Consider the following 16,732-nt stretch of genomic DNA (forward strand, 5'->3'; position numbering starts at 1 on the left):
TTAGGCAGTCATTGTAAAGGCCAACTGTTCTCTGTAAGGTCTATAATGAAAACAGATTTTCGGGAAAGTACTTTATGTTTGTGTCTAATGGCCAGGAACCGAGAGAGACATTTTAAAAACAGTGCAAATGATGTCTGAACAGCAGCAAATGTAAAAAGGGAAAAGATCTGGGATTAAAGAGCCCATCTGGCCTTCATAGAGCTTTCCCCAGAGGACGGCACTAACTTCTGCCTCGTATATTGTACACTGATGATAGACATAGCCCATGGCAAGAGAGCTGATTATAGGAAGCAAATGAACTTCTGTTCAAAGTCTCAGTGACGACCTAGGTTGAAGCCATGCAGACAGGCGACCCCCAAAATACAGGATTTCCCAGAATCCAAATACATTGTTTTGTGAGGAATTTTTCTATAACAGTATAAAAAGGTTTGTTAGGAACACAGATGCCTTTAAATGTGTATAACAAATAGCAGAACGTTGCAGTTACTGAGTCCTTAGTTCTTTTTGTGCTGATGTGTGTTTATAGTTTCTACACAGTGCTCCATATCTTTATGTATATGTGACATGATACATCAGGTTTAATATGAAACAAAATATGGCATTTTGGAGTGTTTTTTCTTTCTTTAAGGAGAACTCCAAAGGAAAAAGTTGTTCAATGTTCAAATTAGCTGGTGCCACAAAGTTATACAAACTTTCCAGTAGCTAGCTACTGTATGCCCTAAAGAAAGTTGTGTGGTTTGTTCCAACCTGGGATTGTGCTCCCTGCTGACTCCTCTGCTAGTGTTGAAAAATGTCCAGAGCAGAAGGGTTTGTTTTATGAGATTTAATGCTGTTCTAGACAGAGGATATTGCCAATGTTTGTATTGCCAGAATATAGCTTGCCCTAAAGAAAATCTGGAGCAAACCTCAAAAAGTCAGAGGTTACTGACATCAAATAGCCTAGAGTGCTCTGATCACACGTCTTTTCCTATTTCTTGATATTCTTTATGGCCGTTATGGACGATGATCACCTCGTGTAATAGATGACAACTTATCAGCCTACATGAACGATGTCATCTGATCATTGTCTGTCGTTGTGTTCCAACATGTTGAAAGACAAACGACTAAGATTGCAACAATATGCTGCTGTCGCCCGCGGAATAGGAGCGGCGGCAGCAGACCGCTGCTTTCTTCCATGGGCTGCCCGGACGATCTATCGATCACCCGGGCAGCCCCACCAAGCTCCGCATGCCCCCCCCCATCTTACCCACTTGATGCCGACGCCTGTAATAGTGCCGGCAGTGAGCACGGAATGAGGAGCAAGCGAGAACTGACAATGCTGCTTGCCTCCTGTAATAGGGGCATTAGTGTTAGGGGTTTATAGTATGTCTGACAATTCAGTTAACAATCAGATGGGTGTGAACTTCCTTTAAAAAAGGGTAATGGGCATGCTTACACAGTCAGGGACTGACACCGCAAATGCAACGTTTCGGTTATATAGTAAGCCTTTCTCAATCATGTACATACTTGAGAAATGCTTCCTATAAAGCCAAAAGTTCTGTCCCCTGTGTTTTTATGGATTTAACAGGACATGGGTCAGTCCGTCGTGGCAGGCACTCATCCAGGCTGTGTTATTGTAGTGCTGCTTTTCTTATATTGTTTATAGGGGGTGTGTATTAGGCATACACGCCCCTCAATATAAAACATTGACACCCCTGACTGCGTAATCGCACCCATGACCTAAAATTCACTTCTAATAATAATATTAAGTACATGTCCACCTGCCGATTAATTGAATTGCCAGACAAACTAAAAAAAACAAACATATTTTCAGATTGGGACGGTATATCAAGAAATTATATATATATATATATATATATATATATATATATATATATATATATATATATGTGTGTGTGTAATCAGTCCACTTTAAATAGTTTCAGTACTCTTCTGCCTTCCCCACAAGCCTGTAGGATTATCAGTGGAGGGGTCCAACAGTAATACTGTAGATCGTGGAACTGCATATATCATTTAAGGTGGCTTCTAATTTCGTTGTCAATATGCACATGCATACTTTTCATATTAGCTTAACAACCTTGGTGAATGGCTTATATAGCATATTGCATATATCATGTATAAGCTTAGGGTCCTATTCCACGGGACGACCAGGGCCCGTTCAACGATGTAAAAGAGCGCTGATCTGCTAGATCAGCGCTCGTTTACTGGGCCTATTCCTCGGCCCGACAATCATTTAGGGAGGGCTGCCAGGACATCGTTACCGATGTCCTTGCAGCTCTTGTTTCATACTTTACCTGTCCAGGCTGCAGGTCTTCTCTTTCTCCCGGTCCCACGCCGCAGCACCTTTGGAGCAGCCTGTCTGAACTGTAAGGCCGCTCTGAAGCTTCTGCGACGCATGACCGGGAGAAGGAGAAGACCTGCAGCCTGAACAGGTAAAGTATGATGTTTGTGAAATCGATGATTTTAGGTTTGAACCTAAATGAATGATCAGCCAATGACACGATCATCGGCTGATCGTTCTTTCTATTCCATGGAGCGATAATCGGCCCAATTGGGCAAATTCGGCCGATTATCGCTCCGTGGAATAGGCCCCTTAGACACTAATAATAATAATAATAATAATACATTTATTTGTATAGCGCCAACAGATTCCGCAGGGCTTTTTTTTTCTATGCATACAGTACAGAGGTACATAATACACAGTTAAATTGGAATAAATAAGAACATAGTAAATAAAAATAACAAAAATACAAAATACAGAGTATAAACGAGACCTGCTCGTTGGAGCTTACAGACTATAATTTTCGTTGACACCAGGCATAAGTGCTTTATTTGTCCATGGTCCAGCCATTGTACATAATTAGAATTACAGGATGAGCCAGTAACAACGCCAATGTCTGATGCAGGTAAACATATAAAGTGCAGGAACCGTCAGAGATAGAGCAAGGGAAACAACAGAAGGGGGAAACAGTTTAGGGAACGTTATAAGCGAGCCTGAAGAGATGAGTCTTCAGGGCACGCTTGAAACTGTGGGTATTGGGTATGAGTCTGATGTGTTTGGGTACTGTCCCCAAGATCAGTTGTCAGTGCTGTCCAAAAGGAAAATACGGATGCCTATAGCAATCAATCAAAGCTTAGCTCAGCTATTACATAGGATATGCAAATTACATAAATTGTCTAATATTTACAGAAGCTCCAGGACTGTCTCCTATGAGAAGCTACACCCTCCAAAGCAAACCAAGAGTAAAGGCCCTATTACACAGGACGATGGTGAGGAGTGCCGACCTGTCAAATCAGCGCTCACTTGCTCCTCATTCCTGGCTCGCTGCCGGCTTTTCTTATATAAAGATGAACTAATATATGAGACATAGGCTATAGACTAGGGAAAACACAAACCCCTGTGTTAAATAGATAACATAGATAATATTCTAGAAGTTGGTATATCCAGCAAAAACTTCTCGCTATCAGGTTCTAGACACAGCCATAAGATCAAATGTGATTATAAAAATGTGCCTCTTTACTGCCACCCTAATTTTTCTCAATTGACATTTCAATATTACATAGTATCATTATACAGAGAAAGAATGCAATTAAAGCTAATTATATAAAAATGCATTAAAGCAAAATATATAAAACATATCTGTAGAGCAATCCCTTACATGTATGGTACTCTGCAAACAGCTCCAGTCTATTTGTGACCATTTGACATTCCATGCATTCTAATGTAAAGCCACCGGCTTCCACGGTGTTTGCAGCAAAATGATACAAGGGAGAGTGAGCCAAATGTTATACATTCCTCTTCTGTCATGGATATGTACAAATGACTGAACTTATAGTAGTAGTAAAACATCCTCTATAGTTATAAAATGAAATGATGCAACTGTGCTAATATATGTATGCTGATTGGCCAGAACGTCAAGAGTCAACAAGAACATTGATAATTTCTTGACAAAAGAAATAGCAAAAAACTGTATGGGGCCCCATAAATCCTGTACCCCCCCCCCCCCGCCAAACACAGACATTGACGCACATATACACACACAGAGGCACCATTAACATATATACAGATACACCACTGACATACACACATATATACGCTGTAATGTGATTACACTAGTACTGATGTATACACCATGAATAGACTGTACACAGGGAAATCATCTCAGCGTAATAAGAAATACTCAACCAGAAATAAAAGAAAATGCAACAGATATTAATGGTGGGTTCTTTTATTAGAGCCCAGCATTAATAGAAGCTGCTGCAGAACATCTTTGGGAGCAAACACACACATATACACCAGTGCTACAGACATTGCTGACATACACACATATATAGCCACAGATACATACACATACTGACATATAAATATACACACAGATACATATATACACACACTGACATATAAATATATACACAGATACATATATACACACACTGACACACATACACAGCACTTACAGCTCCCAGGCTTCCCCCTCCTCCTCCTGTAGTCCGGGCTGATCTTCACATAGGTATTGAGGACCTTTGGGTCATGTGACCCAAAGGTCCTTAATCCCTCTCCTGTGCCGTCTGGCAGGTCCTGCTCCTCTGTTCAGCCCGCTCACCCGGCACTACAGTGAGGGGGCTGAACAGTGCAGTGGGGGTCCCTCTTCCTCTCTGGACCCCCACTCTGGGGGAGCGGGGCACCTACCATGAAGGCAGGGCAGGCTTCCTCGGGCCCCCTTCATGCAGGGGCCCCATAGCAGTCGCCTTCCCTGCCTTCACTGTAGCTACGCCACTGAGCGGGAGGACCGCCTGGAAAACCGGGATACAGCCACACCCATAGGCTGTATCACAGTTTTCCAGGCGGTCCTCCCGCTGTATCCACCCTCTGCATGGAGGATTAAGACAGCGGGAATCATTGCCGAGAGTCCGGGTTCATACAAACCTCGACCATCCCTAGTAGCAAGCAATGGTGAGGAGCAAGAGACAAGGGACAAGAGACAATAACTAGTGAACTGGTGATTGAGTCATAGGTGCCAAGGCAAAGATCAGTTTTCTGTCTATTAGGCTCTCTAGCTGCTGGGTTACAGTTATTAGGCTCTCTAGCTGATGGGTTAGTTATTAGGCTCTCTAGCTGCTGGGTTACAGTTATTAGGCTCTCTAGCTGATGGGTTACAGTTATTAGGCTCTCTAGCTGATGGGTTACAGTTATTAGGCTCTCTAGCTGATGGGTTACAGTTATTAGGCTCTCTAGCTGATGGGTTACAGTTATTAGGCTCTCTAGCTGCTGGGTTACAGTTATTAGGCTCTCTAGCTGCTGGCTTACAGTTATTAGGCTCTCTAGCTGCTGGCTTACAGTTATTAGGCTCTCTAGCTGATGGGTTAGTTATTAGGCTCTCTAGCTGCCGGGTTACAGTTCCCATGCTGAGCCCTGTTAAATCCACCTACAATGGCCAGAATTGAACTGGACCGTGGAATAGTAGAAGAAAGTGGCCTGGTCTGAGGAAAGTGGCCTGGTTCTTTTACATCACATTATATAGACGGCCATATGTGAGTACATTGCATACAAGGTAAAGGGATGACATCAGGATAAATTATGGAAAAGAGACAGCAGTAGCAGTGTGATACTCCAGGCGATATTTTGTTAGGAAATCATTTACGTGTGTTCCTTTGAAGAGTATCACCAACCTAAACATTGTTGACAACCATACGTTAGCCTTTTCATGACAGTAATATTCCCCAGTGGCCATGGCCACCATCGGTCATAGATCATACTAGGTGGGGTTTCCTTCCACATTAATTCAGTCATCGGGATTTCTTGGGCCCATCAGGAATGGAGTAAACCTGTTGTTTCCAGCAGACACATGGAGTCTATTGATGCCGCAGTCTGGGAGGTCTGTGTGTATACACATTTCAGTAATTTGAAGCATTTTCTCCTTTCATTTCAGGGAGCAGTTTCACCACAGCATCAGTAATCTATGCAGGAAGCAATTCACTCACAAATTCAACAGGATTTAATAGCTCCCAGCAGGTAAATGTTGGAGAAGAAGGGATATTTGACTTGTACACAACAAGCCTTTTTTTCCCTTCTTCCCTTTACTTCCTCGTTCCTACCTTACTAACTCCTAGGCCGTGATGTTGTCCTTCCAACCCCCAAGTGTTTCTCCATGCTGTGTATAAATCCAGACTTAATTCCATCGCTGACAGATGGACTGCAGTAATGTTCTTGTAATGCGATGGAGAGGTACCATGTGTCTGGCCACCCCACATACATTTGTATTGCATTTATATATCCGGCTGTGTGTTAAATAGATACATTTGTGGCACATATAATGTCTTCCAATCCCCTACACTTATCAGTTACCATGTGCCAACAAGCCGGTCAATAACTTCCATGTGGGAAGTATCGCCAACATATGTTTGCACTTATATTTGGAAATATTTTCTCTGAAGTAGCGAGATGTTTAACAAAACCTCATTTTGTTACTTTTCTTGTGTCTTAAGGAATATCCATCATATCCCAACTTTGGCCAAGGTCAATATGCACAGTATTACAACAGTTCTCCATATCCATCACATTACATGACAAGTAGCAACACAAGTCCCACTATTCCCTCGACTACTGCAACGTACCAGCTGCAAGACCCACCATCTGGTGTCACCAGTCAAGCAGTAACAGATCCTTCCACAGGTACTTATTCTACTATTTATCACTTTGCTCAAGGATTTAATGGTTTTCTGCTATTTGTCTGTGCCAGTACCAATGCCCATAGATGTTATTGTAGCATTTCAATGATTAGTTATTGATCTGTCTGTTTGCTTAACTACGCAACTGGAGGCAAAACAGAAAATTAGAAATGGTATTCTCTCTATGACAGCATCTAAGTGTAGTTATAGTATGGTAACTATGTGATTTATTGATGTTTTTTATAGACCATATTGTCTTTAAGTTTCTTATTGGCTTCTCTATGACTTGCTCATGATTATAGTTATTTTTAGCAATTCATGGTGTAGTTCGCTTGATCCTTTTTGAAAGTCATTGTTTTTCCCAATATGTCGGGTCTGCTCATATTTCAGATATCTAAAATAATGGAAGGGCATAGTATAGGTTCATTTCATTCATGACGAACTGAACGTTAAGTCCTGAGACTTATCTTTGTGCAATGATGCAAAAATACCGATTTGCCAGTTTAAAATTAATAAAGTATATATATATATATATATATATATATATATATATATATACACACACACATACATTTTCTTAGATCATCTTAAAGGGGTTATCCAGAAAAAATCTTTTTCTTTCAAATCAACTAGTTTCCGAAAGTTATATAGATTTGTAATTTAGTTCTATTTAAAAAATCTCAAGTCTTCTCATACTTAACAGCTGCTGTATGTCCTACAGGAAATTATGTTTTCTTTCCAGTCTGACACAGTGCTCTCTGCTGCCACCTCTGTCCGAGACAGGGACTATCCATAACAGTAGCAAATCCCCATAGAAAACCTTCCTGTCTCGGACAGAGAGCACTGTGTCAGACTGAAAAGAACACAACATCTCTTGCAGGACATAAAGCAGCTGATAAGAATCTGAAGACTTGAGATTTTTAAATAAAAGTAAATTACAAATCTATATAACTTTCTGAATCTTTCGGAATCTGTTGGCGCTGTACAAATAAATGTATTATTATTATTATTATTATTATTATTATTATTAAAGAAAAAGATTTCGCTGGACAACCCCTTACAAATACATCAATGTGTGATTAAAAACAAAGCATAAATGCCAACACATTTCAAACGAAACATCCTTTCTTAATCATGGCATCCCATGATTAAGAATAGATGTTACCTATGTGAAATTGAAACATGTTTGAGATTATTATTATTATTATTTATTTATTTTTGAAATAATAATAATTTGCTGGCAGTTCTAACTTTTTGCATTTTTGTATGGCCTGAGGATGCACTACCATGCACGATATTGAACCATTCAGAGATTTTCTTATGTGGCAAGCTGATTCTTATGTTTTTTTCTTGGTGCAATCTTGTGTGTAGACATTCCAGTATTAATAGTACTAGTGGTTGGCTGTTGGTTGACATTCTGGCATTGCTTTAGGATTCCAGTCTGTAGTGGAAAGGCATGGTTCCATCTGATCGTGAATTTGTTTTGCAGGTATACCGTATGAATAATATGTGTTGGTACTCAGCAGGGATCTGTGTTCCTTCTACTTGTAAATGTGAGCACAGCTGCAGAGCTGCTATTAAGACACAAGTGCGCTGGGTTTTGGTGCCCAGATTGGTCGTTTTATCAGGAAACAGAGCTTGTAAAAAGAGGTTAACACCCGGCTCCAAGTCATGAGGAACAGCTGACTTGGTCCTGGTTTTAAGTTCCTGACACCATGCTGGTTGCCACTTGTAACTCTGCTATCCCTTATAGCAGGGAGTCTTGAAAGCTGGCTTAGCTCTTTCTTAGGAGCTAGTGGTAAGTATATTATAGTCCGTGTGATTCCAAGCACAGCAGGGGAAAAAATAAGTCTTTGTTTGCTCTTTTTAGGTGATTGTAGGTGTTTGAGAGCTGTCTATGCTAATAAAAGTGACCACATGTATAGGACAGGCGAGTGTTTGTCTTGTACAGATGTGGTATACTTGTCCAGGGTCTCGCTTCTCTGAGAAAAGAATATGGGGGAGATTTATCAAACATGGTGTAACTGAAGTGAAACTGGCTCAGTTGCCCCTAGCAACCAATCAGATTCCACTTTTCATTCCTCACAGACGCTTTCAAAAATTAAAGGTGGAATCTGGTTGCTAGGGGCAACTGAGCCAGTTTCACTTTACACCATGGGGGAGATTTATCAAACATGTTGTAAGATTAAACTGGCTCAGTTGCCCTAGCAACCAATAAGATTCCACCTTTCATTTTCTATTTCTGTGAGGAATGAAAGGTGGAATCTGATTGGTTGCTAGGGGCAACTGAGCCAGTTTCACTTTACACCATGTTTGATAAAGCTCCCCATATGTTTGATAAATCTCCCCCTTTATCATTTTAATGTGCAAAAAAAAAGTCAACTCCGGGATGAAGTCTTCTAAAGGAAATAATAGTAGTAATATTTGATGTAGTAAATAGTGATGTCTTTTGTATATTTCGGCTTTTTCTCATATAAAGTTATAGTGATCATAAAAAAAAAACTCTCCCTCTTCTATGTTTATAACATTTTTGATCAAATGCTAGCCGGTGGGTTACTTTTTCCACTGATTGGTGAACCTCAGATATTTATTTTAGTCTAGCAATGTTGTGTTTCATACAAAGCAAACAACATTCTTCCGTGTGATGATAGGGCTGCCTTCATTTTTAAAGATGGGCAAAATATGATCTCTCTCAATAATCAGATTCGGTTATTACGCCTCAGTTGGAGTCTGTTGTTGATTAAAGTCATTCCCTTAAAAAATGAGTTCAAATTAGACATGAGAGTAGGAAATTTAGAAAAGAGATATGCTTTATTAGTGAACCTAGCCATTTACAGTATATCTACTTGTTATAAATAGACTAGAGCTGACCGCACATGGAATAGAAGTTTTTATGAGTCGTTAAAGGGGTTATCTAAAACAGGGCCACTTTCTTCCAGGGACAGCACCACTCTTATCTTCAGTTTGGAAGCAGGTTTTATAACTCTGTTCCATTAAAGTGAATGGAGCTTAATTACAAACCGCAGCTGAACTGTAGACAAGAGTCATGTTGAAAAAAGTGTCCATGTTTTTGTAGCGTTGGATAGCCCCTTAAAAACAACTGCTTAATATTATAGAGGTCCCTTCTGTGTTACCAAAAGGCTCTGAGCTGTCCAAATATTGAATCCACAAAACCTCTGAAGGTGTACCTGGCTTCAAGACAATAGTAGCAGACCCTTTACTGGGGCTGTGTGATGAACAAAATGGTGTGGTAAAAAATAATAAACAAGCTATACTCACCTGTCCTGTTGCTCTGCAGTAGCTCCCGGTCTTGCTTTCTGTGTCATTATGTGCATGCAGTCACTGCCCCCACTCACGCAATTATTGGGTAGTGGTCAGTCATTGATTGGCTGTGTGGAGCATTTTTATGTTGGTGTGATGTCACAGGTAGCAAACAAAAAGAAAAGCCTAGAGATCCACCATGTGAGCCACCATGATTGTAGCAGCAGGGGAACAGGACAGGTGAGTACGCTTATTATTTTTACTACACCACTAATCTTGGGGAACAATTTTTGCAGTGTGATAGGGTGCATTATCCTGTTTAAGGAATTTGTTACAATTAGAGCATACTGTCCCATGTACTTGGCTGAACCAATATTTAAGGAGGAAATACTTGCAAAGAAAAATCCACATGCCAGAACCCAAGTTTTCCCAAAATATGACATTTGTGCTAACTTGCCTTTCTCCCATAATGAATCCTGGACAATGAATCTTCACCAGATCAGCAATGAACATGCAGTCGGCAATGCAAATTGTGAGACCAAAACTATTCACCAGACTAAGCCATTGCTCTATGGTCCAGTTCTGAGGCTTATGTACCCAATGGAGGTACTTTTAGTGGTGTAGAGAATAGACAGTGAGGTAGAGAATGTACATGAACATTCAGCTTGGTTAAATATGCTAATTATTTCAATAGAACAGTCAGGGATGAACAGCTGCTGGACCTGTCTGGCTCCAAAATACATCCAGTCCATTTTTTTGTTCACTAACAGCAGCTTCAGCTGACAAGCTCCCTTAGATACTGGATTTAGAGATGATCAAATCTCAAGCCCACTTGGGTTTCTCCAAAACTTGACCGCCCTGGATTTGATTACCAGTGGCTGAAAAATTTGGATGCAGTTGGATACAAAAATGGGCTGTATCCATATTTTCCAAGGACTTCTTAGGCCTGCATCCAATTTCTTCTTCCACTGGTAAACAAATGCAAGTCAAGTCAAGTTCGTCAAGTTCAGACAAACCAGAGCATGCTCAAGAGTCGCTTATCTCTATTAGATTCCCTTGTTGAAATCTGCTAAACTAAGGGCCCTTTAATGCTGCGTTTACACGGAACGATTATCGTTCAAATTTGCACGATAACGATCGAATTCGAACGATAATTGTACATGTTATCGCAGCAAACGATCAAACGACGAGTGAGAAATCGTTCATTTTGATCTTACATGTTCTTAAATCATCGTTCGTCGTTCACAAAAAATTTGCAGATTGTTCCGTGTAAACAGTCGTTTACCGATTTAACCTATGTGCGAGATAGGCGTAAGTGATCGCAAAATGATCTTTCCGTACGATATATCGTTCCGTCTAAACGCTAATCGTATTAAAAAAAATCGTTACTTCAAAATCGTTAATCGTACGCAGCATTAAACGCAGCATTACACGGACTGATCAACGCTAATGATCATTACTAGAAAAGCTCATTGAGGCAATAATTGTCCTGGCTGATTTGATCTTCTCTGCAGCGGTATAATTTGTCGCTATCTCCAGCACAACTCTCTGTGTACACAGGGGATGTGTGTGCAATACCAATGGATGTTAATGACTACACAAAAGATACAGCGATTGTAATGCGTCCTGGCTGCGTGATTCATAGTGCCTTGTAAAGGCACTGCGAAAGAGTGCTGATTTTGCTGATCAGCGCTCGTTTATGGTCTCGGATAGCTGTGTATCTTTCTGTCTAAAAGGAGCTTAAAAGAATCTTGACTAGGTTACAATATCTCCCCAATACAGATCAGTTATTCTGTGCATTTCACTGTCCTAGCATGGTGAGAGTCTTATCCATCCCATGTCAACTGGAACATATATGAATTTATATGGTGGAAAATCTGTTTGTGAAATATGTTATCAGAAACCATTGATTTAGCATTACAACCCCATGTTGTGTATCTATTCTACAACAGGCTGCCAATGTTGTGAGCAAAAGGCTGGACCATCTTGTGGACTGATTTCATTTGTTTACTAAGTTCTCCTCAATTCTTGTTAAAGGGGTTATCCAGCGTGGGGGCACTTTTTTTGGGGGGGGATCGGGGAGGAGGTGGCTGAAACAAAAGATGTCCACTTACCTCCCCGGTTCCAGCGGCGGCTCAGCCACTCAGTGAAGGAGGCGGGATCCGAGCGGACTTCAAACGGATCCCGCCTCCTTCACTGAGTGGCTGAGCGGCCCTGAGACGTAGCGTCTCGGACGGCGTCAGACACCAGGAAGTGGCCGGGAACCGGGCACCGGAGCGTTGTGATGCGGGACCCCCAGGGAGGTAAGTGGACGTCTTTTATTTCAGCCACCTCCTCCCCGGTCCCCCCAAAAAAGTGCCCCCACGCTGCAGCACCCCTTTAAGCCATTACTATCATTATACAAAACATTTCACATGTATGGGGTCCCAGTGTCAATTTAAAAAATTAGATTTTTGTTTTGTTTTGTTTGATCCTTGCATTTTGTTAAAAGTTGCTAACTTTGTATCCATATTGTCCTGTTCTCTACTAAACTGTTTTTGTTTTTTTTTGTTTGTAAAAAAAATGAATTGATATGGACACATTACATAGAAATGTGTTTGTGCCCCTAGACTAATGGACTAATATGGTCAGCACATACCAGTTGTTCTACTATTGATCTTTACTGAAATAATGTGTGTATGAATTTATTAATGGGGGAAAAAAATAATATATATATATATATATATAGAGAGAGAGAGAGAGAGAGAGAGAAAGAGAGAGAGATCATGTTTCTACAGGAGAATACGGGAGTGTAAAGCATCCATGTTTGTGCCTCATATAGATATATTTAAGCCAGACCTATAGGCAGAGCCGACATCGGCAAAGGGTTTACCTGGGCAAGTGCCGAAGCCTACAGCACCTCTAGGGGCCCAGAGAGGGAGAGGGGCCCAGTGTTTCGATGTTCAACCCCCTTACTGCAGCGCAGGGTGAGCAGGCTGAACATCAGAAAACAATGAAAGAGCAGGACCTGTCAGTGTCCTGCAGAGAGAGAGAGAGAGAGAGAGAGAGAGAGAGAGAGAGAGTGGGATGAAGGACCTGATAACATGACCAGAAGGTCCTAAACCTAATTACAGTGTTGTGATCGGCCTGGCAGAGAGGAAGAGGGAGGAGACTCAACTGTAAGTGCTGTGTGTGTCAGTCAGTAAGTGTGTGTGTGTGTGTGTGTGTGTGATTCAGTAATGTGTGTGTGTCAGTTAGTAATGAGTGTGTCACATAGAGTTGTGTGTATGTCAGTAGTGTGTGTATGTGTGTGTGTCAGTCAGTAATGTGTGTGTCATTTAGTAATGTGTGTTTTTGTCAGTCAGTAATGTGTATCATTTAGTTCTCTGTGTGTCAGTAATGTTTGTGTGTGTGTATGTTAGTGCTGTCTCAAGTGATCGTGCATAGTGTATAGATAGATAGATAGATGGATGGATGGATGAGGGAACCACTGAGGCTCTGATGCCCAAGGGCCCACAAAAACCTGGAACAGGCCCTGCCTATAGGAAATTGTTTTATTCGCATTTGGAGCAAACCAGTTAAACGTTATCATTCCTTGTGTTTGTCTTTGCACAGAACAGTTCATTGAATGTTTGTGGTCCAGTTGGCTGTGAAAAATGTACATTCCTTAAAAAGTAGTCAGGAGGTAGTCTGGGAATGAGACTCTGGTGGGATGAAAGTTTTTTTTTTTTTTTTTTTTTTCATTCCGTTTTGCTAGATCTTAAAGCAAAACGTATGTTAAGTAGAGAAGGCCACTTTGGAGTAAAAACACTGCCCAAAGCTTATTTTACATAACATCTGAGCCACAGGTGGATTTGCAAGAGAATAACTGTGAGAGATATATGACACATGTGTTTATTCTTCTCTAATCAGATGGGCATATTCAGCTGTAGTCTAATCCAGGGGTTGTATACATCCATTAGTGATGTCATCCAAATGCTGTGTGTGCTGGAAATTAGCTTTCTAATTTTATTTAAAAGCATTTTTGTTTGGGTAATTTTTATGCTGGTCAGAGATTGAGCAGATGTAAATGTGGCGGATCCAATATCTATTGCATTTGCACATAGGGATTGGCCCTAAAATCTAACATTTTGGCTATACTGTATTAAAGTTAGGACATTGAAAAACAATATGTATCATGGGAAACTCATTGGCTTGGAAACTCTTATGAAGGTAAATGTAAGTTAAAGTAATTTGATAGCACCAATGTAGAACCAAACAAAACAGGTGACTTAAGGCCCTATTACACGGAGCGATTATTGGCCGTATTCGGACGATAATTGTCCTGTGTAATAGAAGGCAACAATCAGCCAACACGTTGAAAGACAAACGACTTACATAGCAGCGATCTGCTGGCATTGCTCTGTGGAAGAACTATCCTCTATGGGCTGCCTGGACGATCTAGCAATCACCCGGGCAGCCCCCTCGCAGCTCCCACGCCCCCCCCTGCACTCACCCTCTCGCTGCCGCCGCGTGTGCTAGCGACGGCAGTGAGCGGGAACGAGTCGCCCCGTGTAATAGTGTTGCCCCGGCTAAAGGAGTTGTCCAGGATTAGAAAAACATGGCCGCTTTCTTCTAGTTTTGGTTTGGATGTTGCAGCTCAGTTCCATTAAAGGGAATGGAGCTGAATTGCAATACCACACATACCACCTGAGGACAGGGATGGTAATGTTTTTGAAAAAAATAACAACAATAATAATAGCTTTGACTCTTCTCATCCTGGATAACCCCTTTCACCTAGAACTCTGTGATATTATATATATTTTCTAAATGAAAGATTAAACCATGAAATCCATTTTTATGGAACCTCCCGTTTTTGCAATATCCTACTTCGTTTTCGGGAAAAAAAAGATGTATATATAGCACTCACACAATCCTTACACAAGACTTACATGACCTACATAACACTGTGATTGTGATACAATAATAGGAAAGATTTAGCTCCATCCCCCAAGGTAATAGCGGAAAATCATTTCTAACAAGCATGGAAATATTTTTTTTTAATAGACGTTAGGTTACCCTATATTTTCATGAGAAAGGAGCAGACCTATCCTAGAAAAATGGTGATAAATATATGGTGAATTATTGGATTTCATTTTATAGCTGAGTTTGCATGGGAAATTTTCATGATTTATTTGAAGTTTTGGTATTTTACTGTAGAGGTTAGATGTGCAATGTTATGAGCTGGGAATTTATGACCTTAAGAGGTTATGCCATAATGATAACTTATGACCTACTCACAGGAGATAGATACAGGAAAATGCGGTTCAGGGAAGAAACAGAGTGCTGCACCTCACACCTATGGCTGATACTAGTGCCGCTAGGCTAAATAAAAAACACATCAGAATTTTGTGTATGAATTGATCAAGCCATACTGCCCCATGTACCTCGTGCCGGTATCTGATACACATGGGTCCCTACACTAAGTCCACACCGTGCCAGTCAGTGGCCACCAACCCCGCAGGCGTGCACAGCCAGGGAACGGGGGCCATGGGACGGCCCTGCGACCCCCATGCCACAGGACCAGACCCAAAAACACCACACCAGAACCCGGCCAGCACCGCCCCCGGCCAGAAGGTCGCCCCCAAGCAGCACAAGTCTGGATAAGGTATTACACTCACCATAGCTGCAGCAAACAGAATGGTATCAGTATCAGCCATAGATGGGATGTGCAGCGGTTCCATTCTCTCCAGTTCGTATTTTACAGTTCTCCCTCTCTGAACAGCTAGCACTCCTTTATAAGACCCACATGACCAAAATTAGCAGGATATGCCTGTGCTCACATGTCTGGACCCTATGTCTTCCCCATTCTGTGAGAGCAGCAATGGTAAGTGTAATACCATATCCATACTTGTGTTGTTTGGGGGCAGCCTTTCCCGCCGGTGGTGCTGGCTGGGTTTTGGTGGGGCTTTTTGGGTCTGGTCCTGTGACATTGGGGTTGCAGGGCCGTTCCATGGCCTCCCTTCCTTGTACGTGCACGCTTTGCGGGGTTGGCGGTCGCTGACCGACACGGTGTGGAGTTAGCGTAGGGACCCGTGTGGACCAGAGGACCTGCGCGGTGGTACACGGGGCAATATGGCTTGATCAATTCATATACAGACACTCTGGTGTTGATTTTTAATATAGGCCTAGCGGCATTAGTATCAGCCATAGATGGGATGTGCAGCGGTTCCATTCTCTCCAGTTCGTGTAGATACAGGAAAAGTCTCCGATTGATGGAGGTCTGAGCGCTGGGACCCCCACTGAACACAAGAACAGAGTCCTGTGATCCCCAGTTTGAATGGCTTGACAGCCCTATTGATTTTCTATGGAGCGACATTGCACATGGCTTACATTATTTACAAATGTTTTTACGGCAAGCTATCTCAATCAGTTATCACATCAAGATGTCCATATGTGCCCTAATGTTCGCATGGGCACTTAAAAGTAATTTTCAGAATAAGAGGATCTTGGGCTTTTGTGTATCTCAGCTCTAGATTATTTTGTAAGTTCTGACCATGGTTTGAATCAATGTAGACTGACAACATCAAAGATGAGCTCCTAGTGGTATCATCAACTGGGGCAACTTTCATGTTCAATTATTACAGGACCCTCTTTAGGACCTAGGACTGACTGATGATATGTGTAAGCACAGGAAGTAAAATATTATACAATATTTGCATATGATAGTAATATAGTGCTTCTTACAACTATTACACTGTCTATAAGACTTTAATATAATTTGGTAAAATGAGGTGAAAGTGCGGATGTATTAACATAATTACAGGTGCGAAGAAAGATCATG

The 16,732-nt window shown here is 41.4% G+C and overlaps 1 protein-coding gene across 11 annotated transcripts in view; it reads left to right on the forward strand.

Moving 5' to 3' along the window:
• EYA1 (EYA transcriptional coactivator and phosphatase 1) overlaps positions 1–16,732 on the forward strand; it is an 84,052-nt gene that overhangs the window by 21,182 nt on the left and 46,138 nt on the right. For all 11 annotated transcript variants that reach the window (XR_011361645.1, XM_069957485.1, XM_069957475.1 and 8 more), the window contains 2 exons: positions 5,931–6,013; positions 6,487–6,673. Coding sequence is in view for 10 of the 11 variants with exons in the window: in XM_069957485.1 (XP_069813586.1) it covers positions 5,931–6,013; positions 6,487–6,673 (270 nt within the window). In the remaining variant the exon portion in view is untranslated. The remainder of the gene's footprint in view (positions 1–5,930; positions 6,014–6,486; positions 6,674–16,732) is intronic.

The sequence above is a fragment of the Dendropsophus ebraccatus genome, chromosome 2 (assembly GCF_027789765.1).
Source record: "Dendropsophus ebraccatus isolate aDenEbr1 chromosome 2, aDenEbr1.pat, whole genome shotgun sequence".
In the NCBI taxonomy this organism is placed as follows: Eukaryota; Metazoa; Chordata; class Amphibia; order Anura; family Hylidae; genus Dendropsophus; species Dendropsophus ebraccatus.